This window comes from Vigna umbellata, chromosome 1 (assembly GCF_029865625.1).
Source record: "Vigna umbellata cultivar VRB3 chromosome 1, Vumbellata_1.0, whole genome shotgun sequence".
NCBI classification, from domain to species: Eukaryota; Viridiplantae; Streptophyta; class Magnoliopsida; order Fabales; family Fabaceae; genus Vigna; species Vigna umbellata.
In genome coordinates, this window is record NC_142165.1 from 96,425,669 (window position 1) to 96,441,786 (window position 16,118).

At 35.1% G+C, this 16,118-nt stretch overlaps 1 protein-coding gene across 1 annotated transcript; it reads right to left on the minus strand.

The window, feature by feature from the left end:
• Positions 1-8,605: 8,605 nt before the first annotated feature.
• LOC124846206 (protein STICHEL-like 2) lies at positions 8,606-13,437 on the minus strand. The gene is given in 6 exon segments (XM_088104936.1): positions 8,606-9,236; positions 9,239-9,847; positions 10,854-11,072; positions 11,210-11,395; positions 11,532-11,751; positions 11,845-13,437. Coding segments are annotated over 6 exon segments (2,850 nt in total). The 5' UTR covers positions 13,423-13,437; the 3' UTR covers positions 8,606-9,198.
• Between the last annotated feature and the right edge of the window lie 2,681 nt (positions 13,438-16,118).

The window sequence follows — 16,118 nt, forward strand, 5'->3', positions numbered from 1 at the left end:
AGAAAAACAAAATAAATAGAAGAAATAATAACAATAAAAGATATTATACAATTGCATCACTATTGCAATTGTATTTGATGGTGAAGTTGTTATTGTTTGTCTCTGCTTGGAAACTAATATTGGTTGTTAGCTCTATTTGAAAAATGTTGGACAAATTCTTACACATGAGCTAATTCTCTTTTTTTTCTCTCCCTTCCTTTTTTATTTTTTCTTTTCTCTTTCCGTTCTCTTTTTTTGCTTTCTTTTGCCTTATCTTCTCCATTTCTTCCTTTCCTCCTCCTTTTAAGTCCTTGCATAACTTCAATATTTATTATTGTAATCTTTTTTTTTACTTTTCTTTTTTAACTGTCATGACATACAATTACATTAAAAATTTTGAGGGATTACAATTATCTTATTAATTATTTTCACACTTATTTTGTAAGACCATATATCTTGAATTTAGTTCATATTTATATTTATACTATGCTAAATCAATTAGTTGTTGCTTTTATTTTATCACTTTTATTTATGACAATTTTAGAAAAGCTTGGGTTTTTGTTTAAAATACAAAGACGAAGTACTTAATGTGTTTAAACATTTACATGAAAGCATTAAAAGAGAAATAAATAGATTATTAAAATGTGTTACACTAGATAACAACGACAAACAAATGAGTGTTTTTGAGCATTATTGCAAGGAGCATGACATCGTGTTTGGGAAAAAAGTTTCAAATACAAATAAACACAATAAGATTGTAGAGGAAATGAACCAAACTATTAACGATAGAATTATACGCATGTCACCCGTGCAAAATTACTTGGGATTAAAAATCAAATGTTGAGCTAAGTTAGTATGACCAAAGGTCGAGACCAATTGACTTGAGCTAGAGGTCGAAATAAGTTGACATTGGCTGAAATTTAAGCTAACAGTTGAGACAAGTCAGTTAAAGTTTGAGACAATTTGGCAATAGCCAAAGGTCAAATCAAGTAAGTCCACGAAGGTCAGGTTGAGTAGGTTTGGACCAAAAGTAAAGCCAAGTTTATTCATGTCAAACTTAATTGACTAAATGATTTGAGTCGAAAGTAAAGCCAAGTTTATTCAGGTCAAACTCAATTGACCAAATTGAAGGTTCTAATTGAGTTTATTTAGGTAGAATGTCAAACTCAGGCGGCCAAATAGAAGGTTGAGACAAGTCGCTCCAGACTATAAATAGAGACTAGTCAATTTTGACCGAAGGACAAATCAAGTCGGTCTAGACTCATAGTTAAGTCGAGTTGATTTGAACTAGACGTTGAAATTTTTCAGTTCAAGTTGAAGGTCGATGTGAATCGACTTTTTGGACCTGTGAATTTTTATCACTCTAACTAATAAAGAATTCCACAACTTGTAGAATTTAAATTTCCTTTTTTAAATGAATCTCAAATTCTATTATTTTATTTATTTGAAATACATTCTTAAATTCTTAATTTTTTTTTTAATTTCTTCGTCCAAACACATTATTTTAGTTTAAAAAATTTTAACCTTTCTAAATAAATAAATTATTTTCATAAATTACATCATCCAAATACAACATTAAGATTTTGAATTCAAGATAATATTAATGTTACATAGGTTAAAATTGTTTAGTCTTTGTAACGAATCATTCTCAAAATACATCATGATATCACTTTAGAATGTCTCTTCTAATTAATCACTTGTAAAAAACTTCTCAAAGATACATTTATATGGTTATCAAGAATATGACTAAAACTCTTTCATTCTAAACAAATTGTTACGAGGATTAATTCGCTCAGGAGTTTAGGCAGTATAAATGAGATCTTAGATTTAGTTTCATCACTGTTATAATAACAAAACAATTAGACGAATTGTTATGTACGGCGAGTACTGGTTTTGTGTAATATTTCTAACTAGAAATGAGAAAGAAAAAAAACAAATCAAATAGAACAAGTAAAAAAATCCACACCGATGCATATGGCTGGGAAACTTTGGAGTGTTTTAAAAGAACATTATAAGTGAAACAAGTGAATAAAACATGTGTGTGCTTCGAGTGTTGGCTGTTGGTGTGAAACTATGTATGATGGCCACCACTTATATACACTTCAAACTTTGAAGTGAGTGGATGTTATGACGGAGTTCTGGTGTATAATAAGTGTCTCTAACTACTCTCACGCTTGTCCTTGCTTATGTGCAAAAAGTAAATCCTGAAACTACAACGTGGGTTGCGATTTTGAAGGATCGGAAATGAATGTGTTGTCTAGTAAGTTGTGCAAACTTGCAATAATCATGCCAAACATAATTAAGTGCGAAGATAACAGTAGTAGCTTGTACTCATTCAAAGAAATGCTCACATCCTTAAATTCCCCCACACTTAAAAACAACAAAAACAGATAAGATTACGAAAACATATCATTTAGGACCGCGATATTCCAACAACCATTTCTTAACACTTTTTTGACAACGCCACGTGTCCTATTTTCATTGGTTTGGTTTAAAAAAAATATTTTATAAAAACCTTCGAAATGGAAGTCTGTAACCCTTCTTTTAACTGAAAATCCGAAAATACCCCTTTCTCTGTTTCATTGGAAACGAAGTTCCCGTCTCGTGAAGGTCCCGTCTCCTGAACGTGTTTCGTGCCTCTTGACTTAGCTTTGTATGTGATTGTTCTGTGTGCGTGGTGTTGTCTCCCTCCATTTTCGTAAAGGTGGTGTTTTTCGTACAAGTTATCGTGCTGAATGGCAAGGTCCGGTGACCATTGTCCGACGACGGAAATGAACAACCTTTGAAGACGTATGTTAGGGTTGGATCCCGAATGCGTTACAAGGGAAGAGCACTTAGGACTCCATACACCGTAACCGTAGTGCTTAGAATAAAAAATGAGTGATATGTGTATTTAGTTGATTAATGGAAAGTAAATGATCATTCTAATCATTGTAAATAGATTAAGAAAACAAAGTGTAATGTATCAGATTTATTTGAATGATATAAAATTTGAGTTTTTGTTTGAGTTGGTCTCATTTTACTTTTTGAATACCATTGTTATTATGAGTTGTGGGTTTGTGGATTTTAGAATGTGGTAAAGTTTTGTGTTTGCTAAGTTGCAGGCTTGTTTGTAAGATGTTGGTGTTTGAGTGGTCATTATGGGTAACATGGGTGACTTATGAGAAAACCAGTTCATTTGAATCATAATTTGAGTGGGGGGTGATGTCCTGTGAGGCCAAGGAGTGTTGAGTGACCCCTCATGAGTGGGGGGAGCAACTTCTGCAAGGGATAACTAAGAGTGCTGAAGAAAGGCTGTGGTAATCGTTTATAACTCCCTCGTAAACGATTACCCGAGAGAAAATAAGGTTTTGTACAGAAAGTCCAACACAGGTAGTCAGTCAGATTCACAGGGGTGACCATTGTCAAAAAAAGTGACTTTTAGGCACTTTTGCACTTGTCTTAGGCTGGTCCTGGTGTTTCAGTGGTGGGAGAGGGTGGTTGGTGATGTGATTGTGTCCCAAGGAGTGTGGAGTGACCCCTCATCAGTGGGGGGAGCAACTTGTGCAAGGGATGACTGAGAGTGCTGAAAAAAGGATGTGGTAATCGTTTACAAGTGCCGGGTAAACGATTACCCGAGAGAAAATAAGGTTTTGTACAGAAAGTCCAACACAGGTAGTCAGTCAGATTCACAGGGGTGACCATTGTCAAAAAAAGTGACTTTTAGGCACTTTTGCACTTGTCTTAGGCTGGTTCTGGTGTTTCAGTGGTGGGAGAGGGTGGTTGGTGATGTGATTATGCCCCAAGGAGTGTGGAGTGACCCCTCATGAGTGGGGGGAGCAACTTGTGCAAGGGATGACTGAGAGTGCTGAAGAAAGGCTGTGGTAATCGTTTACAACTCCCTCCTAAACGATTACCCGAGAGAAACTAAGGTTTTGTACAAAAAGTCCAACAGAGGTAGTTAGTCAGGTTAACGTGGGCGACCATTGTGAAAACCAGTATGATTGGCATAAATCTCATGGTTTTAACTTGATTTTGGTGTTTAAGTGTGAGTATAGGGTGAGAAGTGATGTTTTGGCACCCCGTGATGGAGGAAAGAAACAATGTTCATGAGATGAGCAACTTGGGTGAGATAACATGCTGTCAACTTTGACCTTTGCTTGCTATTATACTGATAACTTTTCCCACCGACCTCCAAATGATGTGATTCTTTTTTTATTAGAAACTAGACTCAAAAATCTTTCCAATGATTACTAATTTGTAATTTTTGGACATCTGAGTTGGTACAGTTTATTGTTTCAAGTTAGCTTTTCATATATTTTTGCCAACTCTCACCTTTGCTTGTTCTTTTGCTCATATCTTTCTCCACCGAACTCCAAATGAGTTGATTCTTGTTTTGTTGGAATCTAGACTCAAAGACCTTTCAAATTATGCCTTGGAAATCAAGTTTACACCTTCTTTGCAACTGTAATCGATTACAAGGACACTGTAAACGATTACCCGAGAGAAAATTGGAATTTGTACAGAAAGTCCAACACAGGTACTCAGTCAGGTGAACAGGGGTCACCATTGGAAAAAGAAGTGACTTTTAGGCACTTTTGCACTTGTCTTAGGCTGTTCCTTGTGTTTCAGTGGTGGGAAGTGATGTTTTGGCACCCCATGATGGAGGAAAGAAACAATGTTTATGAGGTGAGCAACTTGGGTGAGATAACATGCTGTCAACTTTGACCTTTGCTTGCTATTTTACTGATAACTTTTCCCACCGACCTCCAAATGATGTGATTCTTTTTTTATTAGAAACTAGACTCAAAAATCTTTCCAATGACTACTAATTTGTAATTTTTGGACATCTGAGTTGGTACAGTTTATTGTTTCAAGTTAGTGTTTCATATATTTTTGCCAACTCTCACCTTTGCTTGTTCTTTTGCTCATATCTTTCTCCACCGAACTCCAAATGAGTTGATTCTTGTTTTGTTGGAATCTAGACTCAAAGACCTTTCAAATTATACCTTGGAAATCAAGTTTACACCTTCTTTGACAATGTAATCGATTACAAGGACACTGTAAACGATTACCCGAGAGAAAATTGGAATTTGTACAGAAAGTCCAACACAGGTACTCAGTCAGGTGAACAAGGGTCACCATTGGAAAAAGAAGTGACTTTTAGGCACTTTTGCACTTGTCTTAGGCTGTTCCTTGTGTTTCAGTGGTGGGAAGTGATGTTTTGGCACCACATTATGGAGGAAAGAAACAATGTTTATGAGGTGAGCAACTTGGGTGAGATAACATGCTGTCAACTTTGACCTTTGCTGGCTATTTTACTGATAACTTTTCCCACCGACCTCCAAATGATGTGATTCTTTTTTTATTAGAAACTAGACTCAAAAATCTTTCCAATGACTACTAATTTGTAATTTTTGGACATCTGAGTTGGTACAGTTTATTGTTTCAAGTTAGCGTTTCATATATTTTTGCCAACTCTGACCTTTGCTTGTTCTTTTGCTCATATCTTTCTCCACCGAACTCCAAATGAGTTGATTCTTGTTTTGTTGGAATCTAGACTCAAAGACCTTTCAAATTATGCCTTGGAAATCAAGTTTACACCTTCTTTGACACTGTAATCGATTACAAGGACACTATAAACGATTACCCGAGAGAAAATTGGAATTTGTACAGAAAGTCCAACACAGGTACTCAGTCAGGTGAACAGGGGTCACCATTGGGAAAAGAAGTGACTTTTAGGCACTTTTGCACTTGTCTTAGGCTGTTCCTTGTGTTTCAGTGGTGGGAAGTGATGTTTTGGCACCCCATGATGGAGGAAAAAAACAATGTTTATGAGGTGAGCAACTTGGGTGAGATAACATGCTGTCAACTTTGACCTTTGCTGGCTATTTTACTGATAACTTTTCCCACCGACCTCCAAATGATGTGATTCTTTTTTATTAGAAACTAGACTCAAAAATCTTTCCAATGACTACTAATTTGTAATTTTTGGACATCTGAGTTGGTACAGTTTATTGTTTCAAGTTAGCGTTTCATATATTTTTGCCAACTTTGACCTTTGCTTGTTCTTTTGCTCATAACTTTCTCCACCGAACTCCAAATGATTTGATTCTTGTTTTGTTGGAATCTATACTCAAAGACCATTAAAATTATGCCTTAGAAATCAAGTTTACACCTTCTTTGACACTGTAATCGATTACAAGGAAATTGTATACGATTACCATAGTGTTTTTTCTACAGATTGGCTCTACACTTGTCCAACTTGGTCCCCTAAGTAAGAATGGCTTCTTCTCCACTTCTTGGTGTCACCTCCCATCACTTTCCACTCTCTACCTCGACTGAAACACCAACACCAAGTAAATACAAGTGGACTTGTGCCTGAAAGTAACAATTTTTGCCAATGATCACCCATGACACCACAGCTGACTACTTCAGTTCAACTTTCTGTACAAAACAGTGATTTCTCTCGTGTAATCGTTTACCAGGCCACTGTAAACGATTACAACAGTGTTTTAGTTTTACAGACAACTGCAATGTCATTAAGTGGTATTGGTTAGTGGTATTGGTGTTTTACTCACAACTGCAATGGTATTAAGTGTATCATAAATTGAACATTACATAATAAATGTCGAGAATTGAGGAACCAGTTTTAAAGTAAACAACTTCATTAAATTAAAGACTTGAAATTATCAAAGTAGGAACTGTGGTACATAGTTCTTTATAATGCAGAAAATAAAGCCTAAACAACCAATTTTAAGTCTGAGGATTGTTTTCAGAAGCACTTTGGAAGTGTTGCAGTTGTTGTTCAATGTTCCCAACGCGCGATTGCAACGCATCAAACCTTGTAGTGATGACTATGTCCATGTTTTCAAATCTTGTTTCAAGGGCAAGATGGAGGACATAGCGACACACAAGATGGAAGGGTTTCCTTGTGGACGACAGACCGACTACGGTAAAGATTGAACACACAGCCACACAGAATATCCAAGGTTTCAACGCACGTATTGAAGAAGGAGGAATGGAAGTTTCGAAGACGAACGAGAGAGCGAGAGAGCGAGAGAGCGAGAGAACGAGAGAGCGAGACACTGGAAGGGTTGAACGAACGTCTTTCCCACCCTAAACCGCCAAACCCAATTCTTAAAATTTTAACCTGGAAATCCCAAAATACCCCTCGCCCCGTAACCCTTTCTCTGTTTTAATTTCAAATTACTGAGCCAATGAAGCGCTGACACGTGGCGTTGTCAAAACAGTGTTAAAAATACGTTGTCCAAATAACATTTTCCTATCATTTATGAGTCTCTTAAGAATTTTATTTTATTTTAATTAGATTTTGATATATTTATTACGTTTTAATGAATTTTTCTTATGGGATTTAGATTTAAAATTTAAGATTGTAATTAAAGTAAGCTTCTAAAAATACTAAAATAAAACACGGGCATTGCGATAACATTTGCAAATATAACACTTTATAAAATAATAAATATGGAAAGAATAAAAAAGAGTTGTCATTTTGAAAATGGGATATGATAATCTGGTAGTGATATTTGTGCTCTGTTGTAAGACATTAAAAAGAGGAAGAAACCGTATGATCAAACATTGTACCACCTCCATCATAGGTTGTTGTTTGTTTGTTGTATGAGGACCAGCATGGCAAACCGTAGGTCAGATAGCCCAAACCTAATAAATTTGTGAAGAGGTTGGGATGCGTAGTTTTGTTGGCTCTTTACTGCCCCTACATAGCCTAGAACAAAAAATTATCTCAGGTGACTTTCTTCTCTTAAGTCCTCCTTAATAAACAGATCTCTAGTACTAAACTCGGCAGTTGTTCCTCAAATCCACACCCCTCTATTCTCCTCTTCCCCTTCTCAGCTTCTCCCTCTTGTCATCATTCCTACTGTTGCTAATAGTCCCACGGAACATGCTACTCATCACTCTCCATTTCTTATTAGCATTATATTTTCTGTATCTTTATTTTTAGTATTTTATATTTTTGCTGTTTTATAAGACTCACTCACTCTCTCTCTCTCCGTAGACTAGTTTTTCTAACGTTGGTACGAAATTGTGGGATCCATTTGAACTTTTTGTGCACATTCTATTTAATCTGCTATCCGTTCACCCAGGCTCCACTTATTTGATAAGGAAGTTCAAGTTATTTTTACCATTTATATAGATATCTTTACTCAATATGTTCTCATTTCCTATCATACGTTATCACTTTTGTGCTTGTTAGTCTGGATGGTTCTCGATGACTCACCTCATAAGTTTCAGATAAGTGCTTAAAAAGAGTGTTTATCCATGCCCGAAGAAACCGCCCACATAGAAGAAGCCAAATTTTACACAAATAAGATTTTAGTGATAGTTTAATATTTTTTGGAAAGGCAAACCAGTCACTTATATACGGAGATAAGTAATGATTTAGATCTGTTCCTACTATTTTCGACATCTGTTGAAATGAGTATGTATAAATCGGTGTACGATCATATTGGACCTTAGTTAAAATGTTTTAGGTAAATGGTGTAAGGATTAAAAGCACGATCACGAGGGAAACTATGTTTTAATTTGCCTTCAGCAATGTTTTAATTACGTTAAAAGCACGAGTGCATAAAACATTCATTCTCTTGGACATCACAAGACTCAGAACAGCTCCCAAAGAATCTAGAATTGCATTTTGAAGCTAGAGATTGCAATCCTCCACGAGATTACAGTTTCTTTCAAATAATGAAACATCGCATGAAACTAAACAGGTCACCGGAAACAAACTATCATCACTATGCATATAGCAGTTTCCTCTTCGATTGTGAAAACAGTCAGATCACTAGCTTCAAAAGGAAACGATCATACTTACACGCTTTCCTTCTCCCCTTTTGTATGAGCTAGCACCTGCATAGAAAGTCATGTTAATAACTGTTTCGAGAGAAGCTAAAAGCTTAATATAGTGTAAGACTTAACCTCAGATACATGCATGAACTTATCTTGATGGGTTTTCAACTTATTCAGTATGTTGAATGAAGGTTTTAACTGATTGCATTCAATTAACCAAGGTCTATAAAGAAGAGTGGCTCTGACTATTAAGTAAACACTGATTATACCCTGACAAAAAATTGCACAATACAAAACAGTCATAATAAACAATGATAAAAATTTGTATGTAAAACCACCTACTTCTCCGCAGCTGCTTGAGTGCAGTTGTTAGAACGGTGAGAAAAGACACTGGGTTCCAGATCATATCTGCAAATCTCAGAACAATTGAACTTGGGCATAGATAAAACAAAATCCTTCTGCTGTGGTGCATAAGAAGAACCAAACTTTTTATGAAGCCAGCGGGTTCTAGGAAAACAGTCGGACTGATTATCTAAATCAGGGGTTGATGAAGCTATGTGTTCATAATTGCATCCCTCTTCCGTGCAAGAATCAACTCTCGAACAAGAAATTCTTGGAGTCTCTTGATCTCGCCTATTCAAAAGCATTTTCCCTGAGCTTAGCAAATTTCCTTCGCTACTTCTCAAAGCTGTTATAACCTGCATTCCAATTCCATTGCCGGCCTCGACTGGTGGCACCCGGGGTTCATAATCAGAGGAACAGGTTCGCGTTTGAACATTCATCGTGGGCTTTTGAGAGGTGTATTCAGCATAGTCTGATTCACTTCCTTGTTCATTAGATGATAAAGATTTCCAACGAATTCTGCGGGAACAACCGAAGAAATTGATGGATGACCTCTTCAATTTAGCATAAATAGAATCTGAGGCACATGAAGGAACATAATTGATTCTGAGCTCAAGGTTACAGCCCAATACGAACTGCAGAGAACTTGCAATCAACTTCCATGACTTCTCAGCCCTACTTACATAGTCCCGATGCTGGAACTCCAGCTCCGCAACTGCACGGCCTGAAAATTGGAATTCATTGGATTACTTCGTACATACTAAGAACTTTGAGAAGAAACATTTCACAAGTATAAAAGTATAATTTTTCTTCCCTAAAAGCAAAAGCTAGGTCAAAATATATGTAAAACCATTGCGTACTGCTATTGATAGTTAAAAGGAAGTTGAATTTTGTACAATTTGAGACCATATTAAGAAGAAGACTTTAAACTTAATTCAATCTTTTTAAAAACTTAATATAATGAGGTTTGAACCTATTGATAAATTTGAATTATTTCTAGTCAATGTCAGATCTTCAGCATAATATGCTAATAAAACTATGTTTGATGTAAATAATTTCCCTACTGTCCTTCGAAAGAAATCAGTTTTGACAATAATACTAGGAAAAACTCTTAACAACAATCATTAACAAAAAGGAGAATGTTGGCAACACATTCTTCTATACATTCTTCCCAACATTATTATGGTGAGAAATTTACTGATCCCACTAGACCCCTTTGAAAGTTTATAAACAACTTGTTTGGACTCTTATCATAGGACATGAACACCTGTGTACATGTTTGGTAGAACTTACGAAAATAACTTATGATATGTCTATAAGTTATTTTCAACTTATTTCAACAACTCTCGAAGATAGTTTATGAAAACCAGCTTATAGCTTACGTAAAACAATTTAACTTATTTCCCGTTTCACTATAGAAACGACTTACTCATAAATAACTATATAGTAGATAATTATTCAATTAGACCTGAATCAAGTTGCTTACCCAAACAGACCATAAACAACTTACCCCAATTTCAACAGGGATTTCACCCTATAATAAACAACTTTGAAAATAAAGTTTCAAATAACATGTTGCAAGCAGTTCTGTTGATAAAAAGAAGCACAAGAAGAAGACTAAGCATATCTGTGGGAAAGTATTAGAGTACATATTATGCCAGTAAGTTAGAAGAAAACAAATTTAGTCTCTGGTAAAAGAAAAGACACTGTAAATGAAATACAATATGTACCTTGACTAATACAAACTGAAGACAACTTCCCGTGTTTCCTGAGAAAAGTTCTGAGCCTGCTAGATTGACACATCTCAGTAGCTTTATACCATATAGAATCCAACGTTCCTTTGTGATCCTCCTGCACTGCTAACCTATATGACTTATCATCACATTGATCTGTTGTGGTAAGATGCTCCAAGCTGTCACCTTTAGGAGATGTACTGCAGATATCACCATCTGCATCCATTATGGACAAGTTTAGAATGGTTCAACCAGATCAAAAACCACTCCAACTCTGCCTGCTCCATCCCAGATACTCGCTAAGGAAGATGGGAATAAAAAACCATAATTTGAGAAAAGAAAGTCAAGCCCACCTCTAACGGAAGCAGGTCGTGTACACAACTTCGTAGTATTTGCATTAGCCGATGAATATTCAACGGAGCTCAGCTGCAGAAGAGCTGCAGTGAACCATGTTGTTTGATTCTTGGAAATTCTCAACTGCTTCTCTGATTCAGACAGTATTCTTAATGCATGACTTAGTTTCTGCAGGTCTGCTTCCGCTGTGATAGAGCAACAGAAATAAGATAAAAGCAGTATCGGTTTGCATGGGGAAAAACACAAATATGGCCTTCAAAAACAAAGAAGCGCCAATATGCTCAAAGCAAAAAAGGATATAATACATTTTAAAACACTTACATGTATATCTATTATAAAATCCTGTTTTTATTTCAGAGCCACGAAGTTCACATTTCCCTGACAGAATGTCCATAATAAGATTTGCCAACTGTGATATAAGTTGTAAAGGATCTATCCTTGTTCTGACAAGTTCCCGGGCTCGTATAACTGTATTTGAAGTGTCAGAGGATAAAGCTAGGTCCAACAAATCAAGCAATTCATCATCAGAAATGATCCCAGTCTGCAGAACAAGATGGGTAAGACATAATGCTCAGAAAGAGAAAATGAAGACAATTGCAATGGCATACACGCAGGAACAAAGCAAAACACTCACTAGCTCGTGGACTAAGGATACTGTGATCTTTTTACCAAGCAAACTCAGTTGATCAAGCATAGTTTCTGCATCCCTAAGAGAACCACAGGATCTAGCAGCAATGAAGTCCAAAGCAACTTGTTCAGATTCAAGACCTTCTTCGACACATATTGTTTCTAATCTTCTTACGATGTCAACATCTTTAATCTTTGCAAAGTGATACCTCTGAGCCCGTGATGCTGCACTCCGAGGAACGTTATCCAAATCAGGAGTGATCATCACAAAAACCACATGAGGAGAAACATTCTCTAGACTATTCAAAAGGCACGCCCATGTTTCCCTATGCAATAACTGGCACTCATCAACAATGAACACTTTAAAGCTTGAAGAAACTGGAGGAACGCATGCATGCTTAACAAGGGATTTAACTTTCTCTGCACGATTGATTCTCAAAGAATCTACTTCACTAACATTCTTATTTCTTCCAGAGAAGAACAAAACGCATTCTCTACACAGACCACAAGGCTTTTGCTCCACAGAAGATAGGCAATTCAGTGCAGCAGCAAATATCCTAGAGGCTGAGGTCTTGCCCGTGCCGCGTGGACCATGGAAGAGATAAAATGATGCTATCCTTCCTCTATAGATAGCACCCAAAAGAGACTTACCTATCACATTTTGTCCAACCAAATCATCAAAAGATTTTGGCCTGAATTTCACAGATAAACTTCTAGGAGTTTCCATATTTGGACTAATTTCACCACCAATGTGTCCAATGTTTCTACGTCCATTGAGATCCGTTTCATTAGCGTGCTGCAATATCAAGGGAAGACCTTCTATTTCGGAATAATGATTTGATTCTCTAAACCTTGGTGACTTTGACCAACAACTCCTTAATCCACATCCATGGCGATTATCTAAAGCGTCAACATCTTGAGTGACAAGTTCCAAGCTACGACGAGCTGAGATAGAATCATAAACAGAAAGGCACTGTTGACTTCCTACATGGCTTGCTATATCACCCACCACTCCAGATGGTTTCATTTGATTCTTGCGTAGTGATTTTCTAGCTGACTTTGAGTGATCTACTCTCAATGCAGTTGATAAATAGCATAACTCACCATCCCTCAAATGATTACATGGAGGCGTAATGGCAACCAAATCCAATCTTTCACCTTCATGGTTACTACAACTGCTTTCATTTGGCGATTTATCTCCAGAAATACCTTGCTGCTTAGGATTAGAGTACACATGTTCATCATCTCGTTGCCCTTCCTGACGAGAGATCCCACAATAGTTCATCTTATAGTTCAACATTTTCAATTCTAACTCAGCAGTTTCCTGCTCTCTCAGATCCTTAAAGTCTAAACTGTTTGATCTTGAAAAGCCATTACCGTCGCAATGACCAGCATGAGAACCGTTGAGAAATCTCAAACTCAGAGAAACCCCATTACTAGAACCATTGTCCCAATCTCCATCATGAATCAAAGGAGAGAGTTTGCTGACACCATGAGTTGATGGATCCCTCAATGACCTTACTCTCCTCAGTGCCACAAGAGTTTTAGAAATAGGAATATCAACAGAATGTCTCCTACCATCCATCACTGCCTAACTCTTGCATAAGCAGAACCCCCATGAAACAGCGCTAACCAACCTAGAAAAGAAATAAAAGCCATAAAAATAGCCATATAAAAACGCAGTTGGCACAGAAAAAGAGGAAACAAGGATGAAATGAAATAAATAAGCACAAAATTATAGGGTGAAAACTACAAGCAAAGTTCAACGAAATAAATAACTTCAATAGTGATTTAAATGTCGACAAAAGCTAACTCGTTCTTCATTGAAAGCTCTGAGGACATTTCAAGCGGGAAATGAACATAAACATAAATTAAACAAAGAGAAAAACAAAATGAAGTACCTTTCATCAGACTACAACCAAAAGCAACCCCATTACGACATTATGTTAGTTCTTATCTCAACAGCAAAATGTACTGTTTCCATTCCGTCAGCATTAGAAAGAAAACAGGACAGGGAAAGAAGAAGAGAATCTCCAGTTCAGATTATAATATTCCAACACATGAAAAAAAAAGATTGGCAATGGACACGAACATTACGTGCGAAACGACAATGCGGGTACAAGAACAGAGAAAAAGAAAAGAACCTGAGCAAATGAAAAACAAGGAAAATGTTGGAAAGTGACAAAGAAGAATCCCTTGAATGTAGCGCAGAAAAGGGGTTGTTGAAACAATAATAAAGGTAATAATGGTGGTGATGGGGGGAGACGAGGACAATAGAAGAAGAGAAAGAGAGGAAAATGGCAAAGTAGTAAAAAGCAGTAAATGAGAGGGGGTGTTAGAAAGGACATGGTGAAGGCTGAACAAGTGTCAAGTGATTGCTCTGACGAGTGAACAGAGGAGAGAGAGAGAGAGAGAGAAGGAGGAAGGGATCAAGGAGGGAACTTTTGGGTTTGGGAAGGTTGTTTTGTTCCCTTTATGGCAGAAGCAGGTGGTGTGACAGAGCAATGTGATGATGAATCAGTGTTCACAGAAAGTGGGGATGGCATTGCATAGTTATGGGGTGTTTTGTAATTTGAGTTGAACAGAAGAGAGAGTTCGGTTAATTTAGTTGAAGGGAAAAAGCGTAACCGTGTGTGTGTTTCGATTTTACTTTGAGGAATCTCATTATTGTTTGTACAAAAAAGGTGGCCATACACAAGAATTCACCGAAAACTATGGAGCTCTTAGATTTTCGACAAAAATATACGGACAAACCACCAAGAGAGAAATAGAATGCCACCAGCCATATCCATGAAACCAATTTATGATTAATGTACATTATTATTAACTGATCATATAATTAAACATTTTATATTATTTACCAATTGAGATAAATATAGTTTAAATGTTCTTTTAGATGTTTTTCAGATATAAAACTTTAAACTCCACGATCGAACAATTCTAACAATATTATTTCAGTGAACTAGAGATCAAAATATTAACATTTAAATGAACATAAATAGAAAAACGATACATATTATGATAAAAATAAATAAGATAAAAAAATGTTTAAATTTCGTAGAGAGAAAAAAGTTTATGTATGAATAGAATTACAGTAGACAATAAATAACTAGTTAATCTCATAACATTAAATTAATTATTCTTTCAATTTCTTTTTCTTAACCAAATATATTAATTTTTTTTTAGTTTTCACACTCTTTCATTTTTATTATGTTTTTCTTTTATAGAAAAATAGATAATAGGCTCGTATGAAATGAATATTTATTATAATACTAAAATGAAAAGATAAATGTAAAATTGAAAATCTTTAAAAACCATAAAAAGTTAAATCAGTAAATCTTATGACTATTATATAACTATTATAAATTTATACTTACAAATAAAAATTATGATTGAAAATTTTTAAATCGAAAACGATTTTAATTTAAAATTTCATCTTTATTTTCTGATAAATTTTAATGGTTAATCTTCTGTGACATTTTAAACAGTAATATATTATTATTTTTCATTTTTGTGTTTACTATTATTTATTTAATATATATTTACAAAATTGATTTGTATTTTGGAAATCGTTACCCAAAACTTCCTTATTTATATGTTAAGATTTTGATTGTTTTTCAAAATTTAGATTTTAAGAAGTGTGTTACATTTGACATTTTTTTTTTTGTCCTTTTTTTAATTATTTGGTGGCGACGATAAATTCTAATATAAACATATTTTAATGTCATTTTCCATTTTTTATTATAAAATAGTTATTAGTATCAATATTTTATTGACGTTTTGTTTTTTATATTTCTTAATTTATTTATTTAATATATATTTATAAAACTAACCTTATTCATGGGAATTATTCACCCAAACTTCCTTTCTTTTATATAATAAGACTGAACGTGTATCCGAGATTAATTATATTTTTAAGTATTTGTTGAAACTCATTAAAATAAATAAAAAAGTTTATATTTGTTATTTTTGTTTTTAGAAAAAAAAATAATTATAGTAGAGTATTTATGGGTGCTCTAACCCTTTTATAAAATAGACATGATAGTCCTCCACATAAAAAAAAATGCCGAACATCTAAAAATATGAATCACCAAAAAAAAATAAAACTTTAAAAGCAATACTCTGTTTATACTTGCTGTGTATATAGTCATTTAATAAAAAAAAACTTTTTGTGTATATTAACTTTATAGTTATCTATGTTAATCGATGAAAACAACACAAATCTTATATCTAAACGGTTGTATAAAAATAACTTTTAGTCAAAATTACAATAAATTATAA